This window comes from Anthonomus grandis, chromosome 16, assembly GCF_022605725.1.
Source record: "Anthonomus grandis grandis chromosome 16, icAntGran1.3, whole genome shotgun sequence".
NCBI lineage: Eukaryota > Metazoa > Arthropoda > Insecta > Coleoptera > Curculionidae > Anthonomus > Anthonomus grandis.
Genome location: NC_065561.1, coordinates 12,226,314 through 12,246,398, shown reverse-complemented (window position 1 = coordinate 12,246,398; position 20,085 = coordinate 12,226,314). Strand labels below are relative to the sequence as shown.

At 32.9% G+C, this 20,085-nt stretch overlaps 1 protein-coding gene across 2 annotated transcripts in view; it reads right to left on the bottom strand.

The window, feature by feature from the left end:
- Nucleotides 1–11,013, bottom strand: part of LOC126745487 (ral guanine nucleotide dissociation stimulator-like 1) — an 85,432-nt gene extending 74,419 nt beyond the window's left edge. For both annotated transcript variants that reach the window (XM_050453354.1, XM_050453356.1), the window contains exons 1-2: nt 10,817–11,013; nt 10,631–10,732 (exon numbers count right to left, since the gene is read on the bottom strand). In XM_050453354.1, coding sequence (XP_050309311.1) covers nt 10,631–10,651 — 21 coding nt within the window. In that variant the 5' untranslated portion in view covers nt 10,652–10,732; nt 10,817–11,013. The remainder of the gene's footprint in view (nt 1–10,630; nt 10,733–10,816) is intronic.
- Between the last annotated feature and the right edge of the window lie 9,072 nt (nt 11,014–20,085).

The window sequence follows — 20,085 nt, the reverse complement described above, 5'->3', positions numbered from 1 at the left end:
AGAATTTTCTCGTTCTGTGACTAAAGTGGCCATGAAGTCAGCTTCGGTAAATATATCATCATTAAAGGGACATATCCCTGTCACTTTAAAACCTTCAATCGCATTCGTTAAAGTAGCAGCTTTAAAATATGCAGGTGCAAATATTGAAGCAATTTGGTAGACCCTGGATGGTTCGTCAACCATTTTTCACACTCGTTGGAATAAAACGTGTCAAGTGGCTGCATACGGTGGCTACTATGAAGGAAGTGTTAATGCGATAATGTTATATTGTCGAAAAAAATCAACTGCTGCAATAGAACAATGGGAAGTGTGGTTATCCATTATCATTAGTACTGGTTGTTCCTTTGTTGGCTTAGCATGATCTCGAAAATGTGTGGCATAATCAACAAACAAATCCTGATTGATGAAACTACTAATCAGATACCATTCCAATTGAAGATGGCGGAGCTCCGTCCAAAAGTTCTGCCTTCATTCTTTTACGTGGATATATAAATGCGGGAGGAATAAATTGTCCACTAGCACTCATTGCACATACAACAGTAACATTGGTTCCCCGTTCTGCGCTTGATATTTTATTGACACACCTTTTTCCTTTTGTAGAGAAAACTTTAGGAGGCTTGTTTGGGACAGTTGAAAATCCCGATTTGTCCATATTGTAAATTGCATGTGGCGGAAATGTATATTTGTTCATTAACTCCGAGAGGTTTTTATAAAACCGCTCACACTGTGGTTTATTAAACCCAACAGCCCTGGAGACGCTTGTAGCGGTGGGTTGCCTTAATGTAACATCTTTGTGCCGTTTTAAAAATCCACGCAGCCAGCCCTTGCCTGCCATTTTTGAAGTTATATTAAAACGATGTTTTAATTTGTTTTTTTCAGCGAACTCAAATGCTAGACTTCTTAGAGCTCTAGAAGTTAACCCGTAAAACATGTTGTCTATTGTTTTAATTTTTTTATAATTACACAACTCTTCTTCTATTTCTGCTGTTAAGGTAATGTCGAATCTTCCCAGTTTTGTAGCTACAGTTGTCCTTTTTAGCCTTTTTCTTAACGTGCTTTCCGCCATTCCTAAGGAGTTTGCCACGCTTCTTTTACTTTCTCCATTTTCAATCTTGCTGCCTTGTCTTGCTGCCTCCATAACCGCCGGTGAGCATAAAGCACGTTGAGAACTTCGTTTTCTGCCAGACATGCTGAAACACAAGAAAAAATACGTTTAGTCCGTTAGAACAAAAAACCTGGTTTGTAAGAGTGCGCGCGTACTCTTACAACATTAATGATTGCGCACTCTTACAAAACGAGCATGTTTTAAAAAGCGCCAGTGCTGCCTCCATCTTGGTTCGAAATTGTAAACAACGGTATGATTTATACGATTCTTCAAGGTTTATTGTAAGCATGACAAAATTTGACCGCGAAATTCCTGAAAACTACAGTTGTGTACAATATCCAAAACGTCAAAATATAATAACAAAACAGATAAAATTCCTTAAACTTACCTAATAACGTTATTATCGCTGTTTATTTGCTTAAAATGCACAAGAAACATGCAGACACTCCTCTTAATCAGTACGAACTAACACCTTGTTGTTGTCGACGACGTGCTCTAAAAATCGACGAGTGTGTACTCTTATTGACCGCGCACTCTTAGAGCACTCTACCCTACACCGAAAAAATAGTCCTTGTGACGTCATTTGAATCAAGTATTAATTATTTGGTACACGCGTTGTAAACGTAGCTAATGACTTCATCCAATACCTCCTATAATAGGGAAAACAAGCGTTAAGTTATCAATACTAAAAATATCATTTATAAAATAACTTTATTTTATATTTGTATTTTCGTATTTGTTTTTATACTAGCTACGTTTACAACGTGGGTACCAAATATTTAATGCTTGGATGAAATAACGTCACGAGGACTATTTTTTTTCGGTGTAAACACCTAGGATCTATTTTGAAGTATCAAAATGACAAGTTTGACATTTTATTGTTAGCTTACGAGGTTTTTATTTTTGCACACAAAAATAAACAAGAAAATACAGGACAAGCTTAAGCCTTGTGATGTCCTATAATTCTTCGTCTAAACTCACTTTAACTGACATTTTGATCCTAGAGGTAATCTTGGACTAATTTAACTCTCAAAATCAATCCTTGTAAACAGGTCTGTACTAAATGAAAATAGTCTATCATTTGATCCATGGACCTAATAGATCCGGGCGTTGTAAACGTAGCTAATGTGTCCATATTAAGGTGTAACCCAACCCAATTCTGTAAACCTTATTTATTTAATAATTTCGATAATTTTTGTTATGTGCATGATCTTGAAACGTGCATTGACTCTAATTACGAGCGAATATATAGACTATGCATAATTCAGAATTGTATTAGGCGTTTTTAAACGTTTTTTTTTTGTTTTCTCTATTATAGAGCCCTGAAGATGAACCAAATATACAATTCGAAATTTTGCCAAGACACAAATAGTTTCCTTTATTCACACGCCCCTTATACAAATACTACAGTAGTTTTTGCTAATTTTCTCCTCAAGACCTAGACCTCAATCGGATTAAAGGGTTTGACAATTCGGGAAGTGGTTTATACATGCAAATGATTATAACATTTCTTTACATTTTCTAAGTGAACGGGTGTATTTGAAGGATTATTATCTAAAAAGAGTAATAAAGTTTCACCAGAGACGTTAAGGGGTAATACAACAAACTTTGCTCTTAACAGAAGAAATATAGGTTTAACCATTAACATTTGTTCTGTAATAGATGCTGAGTTATCAGATCATCAGGCAATTCATTCTGAATTTTACCTCAAGCAGGAAATATGCAAGAAACGCAAAAGACGTGGTCGACTGTAGGTACTCTAGGCATAATTTTACTACACTTTCCAATGCATGCCAGGATCTTGATTTAAGTATCTGCTTAGGAGATTGACCAACATTCATACTCTTCTTATGAGCGTCTTTGAAAGAGTATTTCCTATTGTAACTTCAAGATCTACTCAAAAAAATCCTTGGATCACCAAAGGAATACGGATACCTGGTAGAAATATGAGATGTTTGCACTCAATTCGCAAGTTTATAACAATCATTTTGTGAATTTATTTAATAGTTACCGAAGCACCTACCGCAGATTAATCCGGCAGGCGAAATTTAATTATTATGAAAGTAGGATACAAAATGCTCCCAATAAGCAAAAAGAATCTTGGAAAATTGTTAATTTCCTAAGAGGTCAAAAAAATCCTAAAGCAAACAACTCGCATTAAATGCAAATATAATTAATTCTTTTTATTGTTCAATTGCAGCTGATCTTGCTAAGACTACTCCAGCTACTACAATAAACTCTTTAATTTATTTACAAGATATGTCTGTGCCTAATACATTTTTTTTATCACCGTTACTGCTGAAGAAATTATGCATAATTTGACTTAATAAAAAATAAAAACTCTTCTGGCTGGGATGGTATTTCTATTATGGTATCTCTATATAAGTGTTTTTAAATCTTCCAATCTCGGCACTGTATTACTGTACCAATTCTAATAATTATTCTTTCTTGAGCGGTAACTTTCTAAGTCTTCTAAAGAGAGCCATTGTGGTTCCCGTACATAAGCAAGGTGAAGACACTCTATCAAACTATAGGCCTATCGCCTTACTGCCTACTTTAACTAAAATTGTGGAAACTTATGAAGAAAAGGATAGTAGAGTATTTGTAGGCTAATAAAGTTCTTAGTACTTCTCAGGTTGGCTATCAAGTGTCAGTTATATGTAAGGATCATGGCATTCAGTTATATTTCAGGATTCCATATCTGATCAGTTGACAATTTTAGCATGGGTATCACAAGGATCTGTTCTAGGTTTACTTCTTTTTCTTCTTTATATCAATGACCTACCCTCGATTTTAAGATATGGGCAGTGTACCTCTTTTGATGATGATACCCTTTTGCTATGGCATGATGCAGATGCACATTTTCATGAGTTCTCATTTACTCATATGCAGAATCAAGACTTGGTGTGACTGTAAATATTTGTCCTTTAATGTAACTAAAACAAATGTTTTTCAAATTTTAAGTGTAAACTTGAAAATGTGCTTTTGAACACAAGACTTATCTTAAACACAAATAATATATGACAAAGTGCGATAAGCATTTAGAGCAATTATCACTGAAACTTGCTTCTGGTTGCTTGCAAATACTTCATGTATAATTAGTTTGCAACGCTTATACTGAAAAATTGGTTCCCAAATTTTTTTCTAAAATATAAACTTACTCCCTTGACATTAAATGTTAAAGTATCGTTTACTTGAATGGCTCCAGTAAACCCAGATATCAATTTTTTTCATGCGTAATTCATTTATCGTAGAAAGTGGGAGGAAGAGGCGCATGGTGCGTGGCACTACGTAGAACCCGAACATCCGATAGGAAGGAGTTTTTCAATTCGTTATCAAAACTGGGAATTTGCATATAAACAAGTAGTCGGTGGAAAGGTCGTTTAATTGGCAGAGAAACAGATAATAAGGTACTGTTTTTAGTCACAAACATTTTGACCTATTGGTGCTTTTATAAGTTAGGAGTTCAAGCACTAAAAAATACAATATATATTTTTTAGATCGACATGTGACTTGTTTATGTTGCTTTTGAACCCTGATACTTCGTAATTGATATACGGTACATAAAAGGTATATATAGGTATAGTACATTAACTTAATTGTAACATATAAAATTGAATTGATAGTGCATATTAAAATTAATTGTTCTTATAACAGACTAGAAAAAATAATAAAATTAGATGTCTCATTTCAACATTTCACTATTCATACTTGATTTAGTTATTTTCCTTCATTGAAATTATTTATTGGCGATAGGTTACACCAAAATATTTAGAAAAAAAAATATGACTAAAAAGTGATTTTTCTCATAGTGGTCGTTTGGAAAAAAAAATTAAACCCCAAAAATTCATGTTTACCTACTTATTTTGAAAACTCGTGTAGATCATATAAAAAAAATTAAAATTATGTTTCCGTGGTTGTTTGACCCAAATTTAACATTTTTAACCTTTTTATTCAGATTTGTTTGACTTTATGTGCTAAGAAGATAAGTGAGGTATCATTATTTTTCAGAATATCAGTGTCTATTGAAATATGTAAAAATATACAGACTATCCCATTTAAAGTTAGTTTACACCAAATTTTAAATCAATTTTAATATATAAAGTTTTGTTCAAAAAAGCAACGAAGTTATAGAGTGTTCCTGTTATCCTAGGCCAATCAATATAGGTAAGATTTCTGTCTAAAAGCACTTAAATGTTAAGAATGTTATATATGAATTTTCAAAGATATAAATAATACATAAGTATATTGTCTCTCAAATTATCATATTTATCACATTACTATTGAGTTTCTTATATACACAACAACAATAGTACATTCCCTAGAACATATTTTTCTTATAGATTAATAAAAATTCAATGAAAATGATACCTATCAAACAATGATGAACACTTTTTTTATATTAGGAAATTTATTAGTACATGCTTATTCATACTTATCCTTAAATATTATCAAAGAATAATAAATTTTCATCAAGAATGTGATAATAAATGTAAATTTTGATACTCAGCTTCTTTCTTACTTTTGGAGCAACTACAATTTTTGATCCAATATTACCAGCTTGTTTTTGGTAAATATTCCAATATATAAAAACTATACATATGAAAATATTTTTAAATGGAAGTAGGTATTTATATACAAAGCAACACACTGCCTGTTTGAGAGAATTAGTTTTAGCATTGTCTCTAATTTATATTGTTAATACTTAATTTGCGAGGTGTTCATGCTAACTTGACAGCTCGGAAGTTAGTACTTAATATTTAAAAGTATTTTTTGCAGTTTTTTTCTTCACGGCTTTTATTCTTTCCCTGCCATTGCCTTGCCATAATTGTTCAGTTTATTTGTATTTTTTTACAGTTCTTTCTTCCATGGCTTTCGTTGTTTTCCTCCTATTGCCTTGTCATAATTTAGTTTTGTTTGTTAAGGGTTATTCCACATAGGATGTTTATACATTAACAGGATTAACATTATTGGTTTTTTGGGTTAATAACACCGTTTGTCACAATATCAGCCAGTAATGTTGTTTTGCAAATTTGATTTATTTTAGTTTATTGTAGACAATTTTATTTTGTATACATTGTTTTTATTTTAGTTAGTTTTTTGTTTTTACTTTTGTTTTTTTGTTCTTGTATTTTATTGGGGCTAAATATCCTATTACTTATATTTTATGAAAAATAATTCAAATACAAATAGATTTTGTTTTTACTTCTTGTTTATAAATTAAATTTAATATGCAATTTAAGTTTATTATAGTACTCTTGGGTAGCTAAGTGTGAATACCTTCTGAAGCTAGACTTTACCTCCATAAGCATGCCACTTTCCTGTTTACACTTATAATACGATTTGGGCTGAACTCTACACTATAAATAATAGAATTTTCCCTATTTTCTCTAAAACCTGTATATTTATTTATTTCATTTATTTCAAAATATATTCTATTTCCTTTTTTTATTTATGTCAATTCAATTTAGTGTGTGTATTATCACACTCTAAATTACATATTATGTATTTGACTGTTTATTATGTGTCTTTAAGAGTATTGAGCAGTTTGGATTTCGGCAAGATGAATAATAGCTAATTTCGCATTTCTTTGACTGCTCTATGATATGAGGTTAAATCCGGTGATGTTGCTGCACTGGTGTTTTGTGATTTGTCGACTGCGTGAATCATGAAGTACTGCTGGGAAAGCTAAGCAAATACAGTTTCAGGAGTATTCATTCGGAGACCAGTCCTACCTGTCTGGGAGATTACTATTTAGGGTGAATGAGATACAAGCACACTTACTGACATTTAATCTAAAGCTATTTAATTCGCACCAGCTCGCAATATCGCAAAATTAATCTTGCAACGCCTGACAATCATTCTGTGACTGAATCTGACGGAAACACTTAAACTCTTTGGCAAATAATAATCCCTTTGCATTTTTAATATTGCAAGTCAGACCATTGACAGCAGCCAAAAATAAGAGTGGTCCAAGATTGGACCCCTGTGGAACACCAGAAGTACTTTTAAAGATACATGACTTGGAACCTTTAATTTCAGCATGCTCATTCAAACTGAGAGTGAGATATGACTGAATTATGTAAGTAATAGGAGATACATCTAAGTCTGACAAACGTTTCAGGATTATACACTGTCTGACTCTATCAAATGCTTTCTCCATATCTGTATAGATAACGTCAACCTGGGATTTTCCATTAATAGCTTCATGGACATATTGACAGAATGGGTAAGATTAGTGGAAGTTGATTTTTTGGGAAGAACCCATATTGACTTGAGGTAATGCGACCAGTTATTTCACTAAATAGGTGCTCAAAGATAATCAGTTCCAAGACTTTAGAAATAGAGCTCATAATAGTAATTGGGCAATAATTAGCTTAATTTCATCTCTAGAGCCCAGATTTGTATAGACGAATTATTTTGGTAACTTTCCACCTATCTGGATAAATTGAAGTTTGGAAAATAATATTGAAAAGATATCCTAGCGGCTTCAACAAATGATCATAGCAACCCTTCAATTATTTAAGATATTTAAATTATAAGATTTAAGATAAAGTTTTAAAAAAATTGTTAAGTTTTAATGTTTCCAAGACTAAAATTATTAGATTTAAATATTCTATTAATAAAAATTTTATAACTTTGTTCTTCTTGCAATCCAACAGTTTAATAAATTTTTGGGTTTTTCCATTGATAATACTTAACTAAACTAAAATTTGTGGAACACATTTCCCATGCATACAGTAAGGTCTCGTCTGGCTGTTAGGCTCTTAGAGTGATAGAAAATAATTTGGATTTTGCTATAGCTAAAAATACATATTATTATGCCCTAATTGGGCCACTCCGTTGGTATGGTACCCCATCCTCTCAGTATCTTTTTAATATCTTGTTTGTTTTTCAGAAGAGAGCAGTTCTCTAATTGTGCTGGGTAAGGTCTGCTAGTGAGTGGTGTTGAGCTTTATTTGTTTAAGGTAAAATTTTAGCTTTGTGCTGTGTCTTTATTTTGGAAACAGTAACACTTATTTATAGAATATTTAAGGAGGGAGATTGAGCTGGAGGGACACTATATGACTTGCCAAGTCTGTTTACTTAGGTTGCCTATTCTGCACTCTAGGCTTGTTAAGAATTCATTTGTATTTGAAGGTAGAAAACTTTTTAACCATTTAATATAAGACAACTTAAGAGCACAAAAAATTTGGGAAGGCAGCAAAGACCTGTTGGTAAATAAGGGATTTTATAACTTAGAGGCATTTTATGCAGATGCTTCTTTTAATGTTTCTGTTTTTATCTGAAATGTACATTTTTATTACATCTAGGTTACTAGTTTAGTTACTAGGTTACATTAAGTTATTTTAATGCATGACTGTTATTAATGTTTCATATTTTCTCAATTTTTTTTATTTTGTTCCTAGTATAAGTATTATTGTTTACATTTTATATCTACATTAAAATTTTTATTTTACTTAGCTTTGTCAACAATTTGCTTATAATAATGGCAATAAAGCAAAATTTGATAGTTTTTAATGTGTATTTATGGTTAAGAATACCATAATAAACACTTAATATTGTTATACATTGCCTTCCACTTTATTAGTGAATTATCAACAAAAACAAATGTATCTATTAAAATATCCATTAATCCAATAGTTTTCAGGTTTATTTATTTATTTACGGACTTGCCATTTTACAAAAAAATCCTCTAAATCTTGCCTCTGAGGTTCCAAACAAATCTACAGATTGTTGCATAGAGTTTGCATTATTTAACATTCTTGTAATAGGGTTATTTTTGCCATAATTTGTAGAATGGTAAGGAACATAAAAAACATTAGTATGCCGATTCTTTCTTATAGGTACATTCAGACATACTAGATTTAAAAGATCTGGACAATCAATTACACCATTAATAATCTTGTGAAGTAAACGAATTTCAAGATTTAGTCTCCTCCCTTCCAAAGTATCAATATTATGTAGAGATTTTAATTCACTATAATCATCTCTGATATAACCACACCTGTCACCAATATAATGAAGAAACTTATTCTGCACTTGCTCAATTGCAGTTACATGTGTTACATAACAAGGGTTCCAGATAGGTGAGCAATACTCCAAAACACTTCTAACTAGCGAGCAATATAGTTTCTTTATCGTAAAAATTGAAAAGTCCTTACTAAACTGTATGATGAAACCTAACATTCTATGAGCCCGAGAGATAATACCCGATATATGAATATCAAATGATAATTTGCTGTCCAATACAACACCAAGATCCTTCATTTCATCGGTAACCTTTAAGTTAGTATGGTTGATGGAATAATTGTAGGAAATAGGAGTTTTTACTCTTGAAAATGATATTTGATGGCATTTTTTTACGTTAAGGTCCATATGATTTGCTTGACACCAGCCATAAAAATTATCAATGTTTTCCTGAAGAAGCTTAACATCAGTCATTGTTCTAATAGGCTGAAATATCTTTACATCATCTGCAAGCATTAGTATCAAGCTGTTTTTTATATTTTAAGGTAAATCTAATAGGAACAAATTGAACAGAAGGGGACCGCAGTGTGATCCTTGAGGTACCCCTGATGAAACAATTATAGGTCTAGACACCGAACTACCATATTTGACTCTGCATTCTATCAGTTAGAAAACTATTTAACCAATCAGCTACCCTACCGCTAATTCCCAAGGCCCTTAACTTTGCAACCAAGAAATTATGGTCCACTCTATTAAAGGCCTTGAAAAAGTGAGTATAAACAGAGTCAACTTGGCACCCTTGCTCCATATTGCTTAAAATAAAATTTATGTACATTAAAAGATTTGTATTGGTAGAATGAAACCATGTTGCTCACTATTAAGTATACCACGACAATCACTGTACAGTTTTTTAGCAACAAGGTGAACTATGATCACGACTGAAAACTGTGATATTGTTTCCTAATAATCTTGAGTCTTGCTAAAAAATTTTTGAAACATTTTGTGAAATTTCCCATAAAATTCATAAATTGTTTCTAGATCATTAAAAATGTGGATATCTCAGATCATATTTAGCACATAACAAAACTAAATTATTTAAATCAGGTTTTGTATCCTATTTATATTGTAAATTTTGAATTGACAAAAAAATAAAGTATTTTTGATTTTGATTGACATACCTTAACTTAAACGAAGATAAAAGTCTATGGTTTAACAGTATTTATATTGCTTACATTTTACTCATCATGTCTTGGCTAAATTAATACCATTAATTTATTAATACAAAAGGGTGTAATTTAATAAATACTTAAATAGAATAATTGTTTTTTCATTTATGTAAGTAGCCATATGTTGAGATTCCCCAGAATCATGTATCAGCTGATACAATAGGATGAAAAAACTTTAATTTACAGAATATTTTCAATTAGTTAATACTAAAAGTGCTAACATTGTACCTAGGATATGGTCACAACTAATGCTACAAGCCATGACATCCAGTATCCACCACCAGGGTTAGTTAAACCTTTCCCAAATAAGGTAAAGTTGTTTACTGACCAAGCTATCTGCATCATTCATTTTTTTCTCGTCATTTTGATAAGGTATGGCTGCTATGGGCTTTCTTCTAGTTGAACAACATCAGGGATAAAGCTGACGACACTGGATAAGAGAAATCGTTGGGAAATCTAGGCTTTTACTTGATTATAAAATGAAAACATATAAAGCATTTGGCAAGGGCAATACCTTTTTTAGCTTGGACACAGTACATAAGCAAAGCAACAATGGCAAACAATGTCTTTAGGTTTTAAATTAAAGAGTAATAGTTAAATATGTTTAAAATCAGAACAATTATGGTAACAAATTAGCAAAAAAAAATTAAATATTGTGATGTGGTTCAGAATCAAATTCCCATCCCATGACAGCTTTCACTTCACTATCCTTCCAACAAAAATTCCAATTTGACAGAAACGTCATCTTTCTTCCAATATATTTTAATGCTGCGTTTACATGACGGATCTATAACGATTGAGATAAACACTATTAGCGGCGTAAAGAATTCTTACGTCTTAGGCCCGGTTGTACAATGGACGCTCAACAACAGTTCATAAAGATCTTCGGTTTACCGGAATTAATTCGTTGTACAATGTTGGTTCAAACGATAACCTGCGGTTCATCTTGAACGTCCAATTTGGAGCAAATTTTTGAGATTAAATTAATATTTAGTATATCATTTTGATATTTTTTATTTATGTAAATACAGCCACCTTTAAATAATTATTCTGTTTGGTAAGGTGCTAATTTATTAGTTACTAGGTACCCTAGATTTAGTTTACAAACCATAAATATAAAAATGGATCCTATTTGGGAAGATATTACGGATGACGAAAATTTTCTGAAATTAGTAAATAAAATTGTACACCCTAGATCATCACAGGTGTACAGGGATAGACTGGATCATTTGAACATTTAGGATGATAAAGAATTTAAGGCTAGATTTAGGTTGGAAAAGCAAGCTGTAAGATTCATAGTAGATAGAATTTCCGAACAAATTTCATCGGTTACGGACAAGTATGATGATTTGTATTAATTCAATTACACTATTTATAGTCTTTAAAAATACTTTTAGATTTTAGACAGAATATCGTCAGCATTTTTACTTTCTCTCTGAATAACAATTGATTCTAAAAATTTTACAATATTTAAGATTGAAAATTATTTAAAACAAGTTAAAAATACCTGCAGTATTATCAATGTCATATTTTGATATTAGTCCTGTAAGTTGGCTCCCTAATATTTCATGGATATCACTCTCGCTTTCAGTTGTTTGTTGATTGCTATAAATTTTTGCCTAACCCTTTTTTTATATTCTCATACTTATTTTTTAGAAATACAAGTTTAAGTTCAGAAATACAAACAGTTTTAAGGGGCTCTCCGAGAACACTGTTAAATTCCTGACAAATTTTCTCCAAGGCCTCTGCTTTAATTTCATTATTGTTGTGATCCATTTTCTTACATTCTATGCTTTCCTTGTATTTCTTTACTAAATTAATCAGAACATTTTCTTCTCTCACAGAGAAATTGCTTGCCCTAATTTTTCCATGTCAAATAAGCAGACCTAAACGGTTTGGCAAGCAGCAAGGCGGCACAAAACACTTTTAAACAACCAACACTTCGAAATTTACGGTATTTTTTGTGTTCAAAAAATACTTATATAGGCAACAGACAAAAAACAAAGTAAATAAATAAATAAAAAGTAAATTAATAAATAATTTTAAATGAATAATAATTTTAATGAATAGGTTAGGTTCTTCTTTTCTTTTTCTTCTTTTTTATGTGGCCATTCCAGACTTTAAATAAAACCTAGTTTAACTAAACTTGTACTGGAACAACACACGAACCTCTGAACTACGTTCAACGAAGAACTGCAGTTTAGTAGAACTTAAGTTAAACCACTGCTTGTACAACCGGGCCTTAAGCTCACTTCAGAAACTCATGAATTGCGGATAATTTTCCTTATAGTTAAATTTGAAATTGTAAAGGCGGTAAGATATTACTTAGATTTTAAGATATTAATTTTCATTGTTTTGCAACTGTTTCCTGTTATTGGGCAAGTTGCCTGTTGGAAATAAAGGCTTATTATTATTATTATTATAAGATATTCTCAATATTTTTGGCCGAATTGCAAAATTTGAAGCCTTGGAAGCAAAATAATTAACTTCATTTTAAAATTTAGCGAATAGTGTTAAACTATTATTAAGATTTTAACCCAAGGTTCAAATTCCGTCAAAGGGAAAACCCATTTACTCATCTCAAATAAATAATAAACACATTGCTGCACTCTTAATTTTCATCTGAAAACTGCACTAATCACTTTAATCTTGGCTTATAAAGTTTACATCTAAAAACCAGCTTTTCAGATCATGAATTTACTTCCACTGATATTACATACATTGAATTGAGTGATATATTAAGTTTATTTAAAAATAAAAACACTAGGGATTTTTGCAGCTATTCAACTTGTTTTAAATTATATATCTCGAAAAAATTATAAATTTACGTCTAAATTTGTTCGAATGTTCGTTGTTAAAACGTTCAAAATTTTACATATCATATCGTGGTGACATATCGGCCGGTATTCATAGTTCCTTTTTTCTCAAAAATACTTGTAAAAGCTTCAACATCCAGGATTACTGGTTATAAATATAATCTATCTACAAATATAACAATCTTTTTACCAGTAAACAATTTTGTTTAAGAAGTGTATACAAGAATGGCTAGTAATAAATGTATTAAGTTGGTTAATGAGAGGAAAATATACAGCTTTCACCTTTTCGGATCTGAGTAAAGCATTCGATTGTGCGTCCTTTGCTATTCTTGCAAAAAAAAATTAAAACACTACGAATTTACTTTTTCAAGCATTCATATATGGCATTCCATAAAATAATTGAAATTTACTAGGGACCAGTGTTGGGACCGTTGCTTGCTCCTAATCTGTATTAACGATCTTTTAGTTTATTACTTTTTCTAGAAGATACCGCTGTTCTTGAAAGGCATTTGATGATTTACTGCAAATCAACTGAGTATTAATACCTCTAAAAGCCAATAATTTCTCATTCCAAAACATATAGATCTGCAGTATCCTAATTAATTACCTAGTCTTAAGAAAAAAACTTGAAACTTAACTCTAAATGTTTCTCAGCAGTTGTTCATAAGTAATATTAATTTGGAGACATGTTGCTGAACGCCGTGTTTTTTTACTTTAATAAAAGGATATAAGGATACTTCAAGATCTACTACTAATATTATACAATATATTTTGTGTATTTTCATTTAATTTGACCAGTATAAAACACCAATAAAAGAGTTTGTTTGTTTGATACTTACGTATAAATATGAGTAAAGCTATCTTACATATGTCATTTATCCCATTGCGCCGATGTATCCCATTGCCTTTTATCGGGTGGTGCGTCGCCGAGTGAAACATAGGAAATCCCATGTAAATTTTAAGGGGGTCAATTATTTGCTTCCCTGTACATTTTACAGAAAAAATGTAAGATAACTTTTTGAAGAGACCAATCTGGCAAACCCTCGTGCAAAGTTTCAAAAAATTTTAATAAGCGAATCTTGAATTATTCAATCAAATATAATTGCAAAATTACCAAATTTTCGGTTCAGGTAAATACTTTTCGTTTTTAAATTTTCATTTCTAAACCTGTACTTTTTCAATAATAAAATATATTTTTTAAATACAAGTATCGTCTTGAACTGATTCGGATTTCTGCATTGAATACTAAGCGTTCAAGATCATTCGACTTCAGTATGTATCCTTTACTTGCAGCTACTTCAAACAGCCTCGATTTTATAATTATTGTCAGTGTAGTTGTTCTTGCTTTGTTCAATTGATGGCTCTGCTACGAGGCAATTTGACAGCACGATTTGAAGATTTGGGAAAACCGTCAGGTATGTACTATGTATCCTGTTCCCTGAATCGACACTATCACTATATTAAATTATCAATCACAATCGAACTTTTCAATGCACGATGTTGCCCCCCCCACGATGCATCCAGCATCATACAGCCTGGCCTGGTTACCGGCGTGAATAGGATCAGCTACCACCGGCAAGGGGTAGGGAAGGGTCTGGGAAAGGGATTTAAAGGATAGGAAGGACGAATAACCACGTGTTGACTGGGTGAAGGATGACGCGGAAGTGTGGTCAGTGTAGTTCAATTCACAAACTTTGTTTACATTTTTATTGGGTTGACAGCTTTCTTGATAATTACATAAAAATGACAAGAGGAATGAGGTAAGGAATTGTAGAAGTGCTGGTTTACAGTTGGTCGCACCTAGGGCCAGATCAAGGACTCGGGGTATCAATTATAATTCAGAATGAATATTTCATAGATAATTTACGATTTTTATTGTAAAAACCAAATAAAAATGCAACATCTTTCAACAGGCTTATGTTTTATATGTATGAATTGCCTCTCCACATGAAATTCATTCCAATTACCATAATCTTTTGGCTTAGATATAAAAAGTATCTTATTTTGAAAACTTTGTATAGGTTTTAAGAATATTTGTACAACCTAATTATTGTTTATATTTTTGTATTTTCTTTTCATTTGACCTGTCTAAAATCATCACTACTGACCAGCAGATACTAATAAATAATTACGTCGAGAAGCAACTACACATCTCAGATGTAAAATGTGTCACATTGGAAAAGAATGAATATCTTGTATCCTTTAGAATAGGGGTAAAAAATCTCGACCCGAACCTCTGGACCGCAGTTATAGCCGTTAAGGAATTTCGTTTCAGGTGCACTCAGGGTAGAGTGACGAATTTTCACTTAGATCCAACTTTATCTTAGTGTCTACAGTTCTTTAATCAGAATTTCACAGGTTTAAAAACGAAACTAAAGGAATCTCAGTGCATCCGTGACTCTATCTGTGTATGCGAAAAATGTTGACTCTGTTATCAAAGGGTGCGAGTACTTTAGTAGTATTCTTGTTGTTGGTGACTTTAAAATTTCCAATATAACATGGTTTCCTAGTAATGTTCAATAAAAGAAACCTTTTATGTGACATATTTACTTTTTTAGGTTTAATGCAGCTCGACGCAACGGCTAATGGTCACCGAATAATTTTTGACTTTTGCTTACAACTTTTCATTCAACCAAATTTAATGGTCTGTTTAGGCTGATCCTTATCATCCTGCTTTTGAGGTGCAAATACCAAATAGTAAGACCATCAGTTACATATTCTTATAACTTTGATCAAACCGATTTTATATCTATAAATAACTACTTTTCTACATAAAATTGGCTGTCTATAATTGTTAATGAAAAGTTAAGTACCGGTGTTACAAACTATCTATTCTGTTGTTCATGATTCTTTGACAGTATCATGTTTATTCTGTTTTTTTGGTGTCGTCCATTTTTGCTTGTCTTCTTCACCCTGACTGTTTTCTGAATAACTGGTAACTTTACTAAAGGTACTAATATGAGCATATGTTTTTTTATTTACATATTTTTCGCTATTTACATTTGGAACCCTTTTGTCATTTTCCGGATTTTCACCAAAGTGCTTTTAAATTAGATTTTTAGCGACAAGTTTTCTTTTTTTAATACCCCCCTTTTGTGTATTATTACAGTAAGTGGCTTATATAAGTTAAAACTTGCGGTATTTAGACAGTGCTGTTCAACTTTAAATTTGGGATCTTTGTTTGCCACCTCAGAGATTTTCTCTAGTGCTGAAAATGTTTCTAAAATAATTATCTTCATGGTAAGGTCAGTTATGTTATTATGTTGCTGCTCTTGGTCCACTGGGGTAGTTCTATAACAAGGCCTTTTCAACTGCTTTAATTCGAGCAAAGAGTTTTCGAGGAACCTGTCCCTTTTTCCATATTTAGATTCTTCTTTCTCGTTTTGTTTTTTTTTCGTCGACTTGGAGGTTAAATTCACAAAACCAATTTCTTGAACTTAAAAAAACTGTGTGGGTCGTCTCTATTTTCCTGATTCTCTCATCATTTCATATATCATATGAAAATATAATTTTCCTACGTGTTTTTGGCAGGCCGCGCTATATGCTGAACTTTCTTATCGCTTGCACTCGGAGTCGCCTTATCAGTCCCTGGTATTTGTTTATTTTGGTTGTAAATAGCGATAATGTTGTTACTTTGTTTATTCGAGAAATCAATTTTGGAACCAACTGAAAAACTCTTTGTTTTCATCAAGTTAGAGGGATTTTTCGAGCGATTTTCTTGTATTTGTACTGTATTTGTACAACTACAAAGCCGTTACAAAAAATATGCGGTTTCGTGGTATATGAATAAACATACATTATACAAAATTCGTAAACTCGTTTAATTTTCAAATTTTGTATTTTTATATGTGTGTTGATTACAGAAAAGAGAAATAAATACATATATACATTTTATGTGATGATATTCTAAGAAGAAAATAAAAGAAATGATTAGTCATTATAGTCCCTTATTTTTTATGGCTTTATGATTTGGCATTGACCGCACTAATTTTTCACAATATTCAGGTGATATTTTAGACCATTCCTGTTTCCTCCTGACCACTGCTTTTAGTCCTTCTTTGTATGAGATTTCGTTATTTCGTACAGCAACTTTTAAATGCGACCATAATTTTTCGATGACATTAATATCTGGACTTTGGGGTGGAGTTTAATGCACTTTGGGACAGTCATAGAGTAGCCAGATCTTAACTTTTTGTGCCTTATGCTTAGATTCGTTGTCTTGCTAGAATTTGAAAGTGTTTTCAACACCAAATTTTTGCGCACTTGTCTTTAAATTCTTCTTAGGTAAGTCTAAATAAATTCCATAAAATTTAGATTTTCTGGGCCTGCAGCAGACACACATCCTGAGACCATGACGGAACCACTGCCATGTTTTACGGTAGCACGCAGATTTTTTTCTTTGAGAGATTTATTGGGTTTTCTCCACACTCGTTGTTGTCCGATGCAATAATACAAAACATACTCTCATCTGTAAAAATTACGTCTTTCCAAAATAAAAAATCTTTCTCTCTGTGTTCTTCAGCAAACTTTAACCTCTTGACTTTATTTATTTTGTTAATCCAAGGTTTTCTTCGAGCCACTCTGCTATGAATATTGTTTTTTTTTAGGTGTTAACTGTTTGAGGGTTAACTGTCTTGTGTAAATACATTTCGATCTGTTTTGCCAGTTTGGGTGCGGATATTTTGGGAATTTTCTCAACTTGCGTGAGAATCCAACGTTCGTCGTATAAATTGAAAATTTTTCGAGGGCTTTTTCTTATAACGATCTACAACTTCTTGTACTGCAAAGTGTCTTTTATGAACCATTTTAGAAATTTGTCGTACTGATTTTCCATCGTTCCAATGCTCTATAATTAATTTGCGCTCAGAAACACTTGTTTGTCCACGATGATGCCCCATATGGTAAAAGAATCACAAAAATTATTTAAACTCAAATAAAAATAACAAAGGAGATTTTAAAGCCCTGGCTGTACTCAATATGAAGAACTCAACACTATAGATGAAGATATTATGGTAAAGTAAATCTGGTGTACCGCTTTCATTTTGACCATAAAAATATTTTTATTACATATTTTTTTATATTTCTTATATGCATTCTTGGCAAACTTATGGCTTAAAAAATTTAATATAATATACATATTGCAGATACATATTGCTCGTATAAGCAGGGCCAATTTTCAACAAGCTGGAAAACTGCTCGAGTGCAAGCTGTACCCAAAAAGGGTAAGAAGACGATGCCCTCCAATTATCGCCCGATTGCACTAGTTTCAGTAATATCGAAGATTATAGAGAAAGCAGTCAACCAACAACTGTTAAGACATCTGGAATCATCTGGACTAATCAGCGATCATCAATACGGCTTCCGAAAGCTTAGATCCACCGGCGATCTTCTGGCCTACGTCACGCACTTGTGGACGGAGGCCATGGAGAAGCACGGCGAGTCCCGCTCAGTCGCTCTTGACATTTCCAAGGCATTTGGCGGAGTGTGGCATGTGGGACTACTAACCAAACTCTCCTCAATCGGCATAGAAAACTCATTACTGAATTGGATCAACAGTTTTCTTTCCAGAACAACGAACAATCCAAGTAGCCGTCGATGTATAGCTCTCCGACAAATTTAACATTAACGCTGGAGTCCCTCAAGGATGCATTCTATCCCCCACCCTTTTCTTGGTATATATCAACGATTTGCTAGGAACCGCTGTCAATCCAATCTACAGCTTTGCGGACGATAGCACACTTATTTCCACATTTAAGTCCGCCAAACCAACGACAGCCGCAAGTTCTCAGAATCTTAGGCAGCAACAAGTAGCTTCAACCAACAACGATATTAGAGCAATCTTGGAGTGGGGCGATAACAATTTGGTCAATTTTAACGCTAAAAAAACGCAGGCTGCAGTATTTACGATGAAGACTAACCTTGGTGGCCCGGAGCTGGTTATGGCAGGAAAAACATTGCCAATGAAATCGTCTTTACATCTTCTAGGAGTCGAGGTCACCAACAGTGTGTCTTGGCATGACCACGTTGCCGAGGTCGCTAGGGCGGCTTCCAAAAAACTCGAAGTGCTTTTCAAAACGAAAAAACTGTTTACACCAGAACAGCTGCTGACTCTTTATAAGGCTCAAATGCGCCCCCTTCCCTTGAGTATTGCTCGCATGTCTGGAGCTCTGCACCCAAGCATAGTTTAAACCTGCTGGATTCTATACAGAAGAGAGCTATTCGTCTTATTGACAAACCAGAAGTGACAAAGAGTCTGGATAGTCTGGAGCACAGGAGAAAGGTTGCTGATCTCTGTTTATTCTACCGTTATTATCACGGTAAGTGCTCCTCTGAGCTGGCAGGCCTGATTCCACCCAAGGCTGTTCCGGCAAGAAGGACGCGTCTAGCAGTTGCGGCTCATCAACATCGAGTCCACCTGCCTACCCCAAGGACGTCGCTGTATCGGACTCATTTATCTGGAGAACATCTTCTTTGTGGAACGGGCTTCCACTTCACATATTTCCCGACGCATACAACCTACAGCGTTTCAAGATAAACGCCTACAAATATCTTCGCGCAAGCACCACTCCAAGAGTGACATAGGACTTTCCTCTTGTGTTTGTGTTTACCATAAAAAAAAAAAAAAAGATATCCATACGTAAAAATATTTGGCGAGGTATTTGTACAGCATGTATAAGAAACCATAGGTGTACGAGTTACATTTTGAATAACTGAATCTAATAGTGGAATCTTCTGACTACCTTGCCATTATTACATTATAAATATTTTTCTTGAAACACTACGCCACAAAACTAGAATATACTAAGTACTAAATTACTCGACCCTGGAATTCTAGCTGCGTCTGAACCGGGCATTATTAGCTTATTTTTTTATTCGTACTTGCAAGATTCAGTTTTCACTATGAAGCGCCATCTCTTGATGGATTGTTTTTGTAAATCTCATCCGGACAATATTATAAATTATAGTA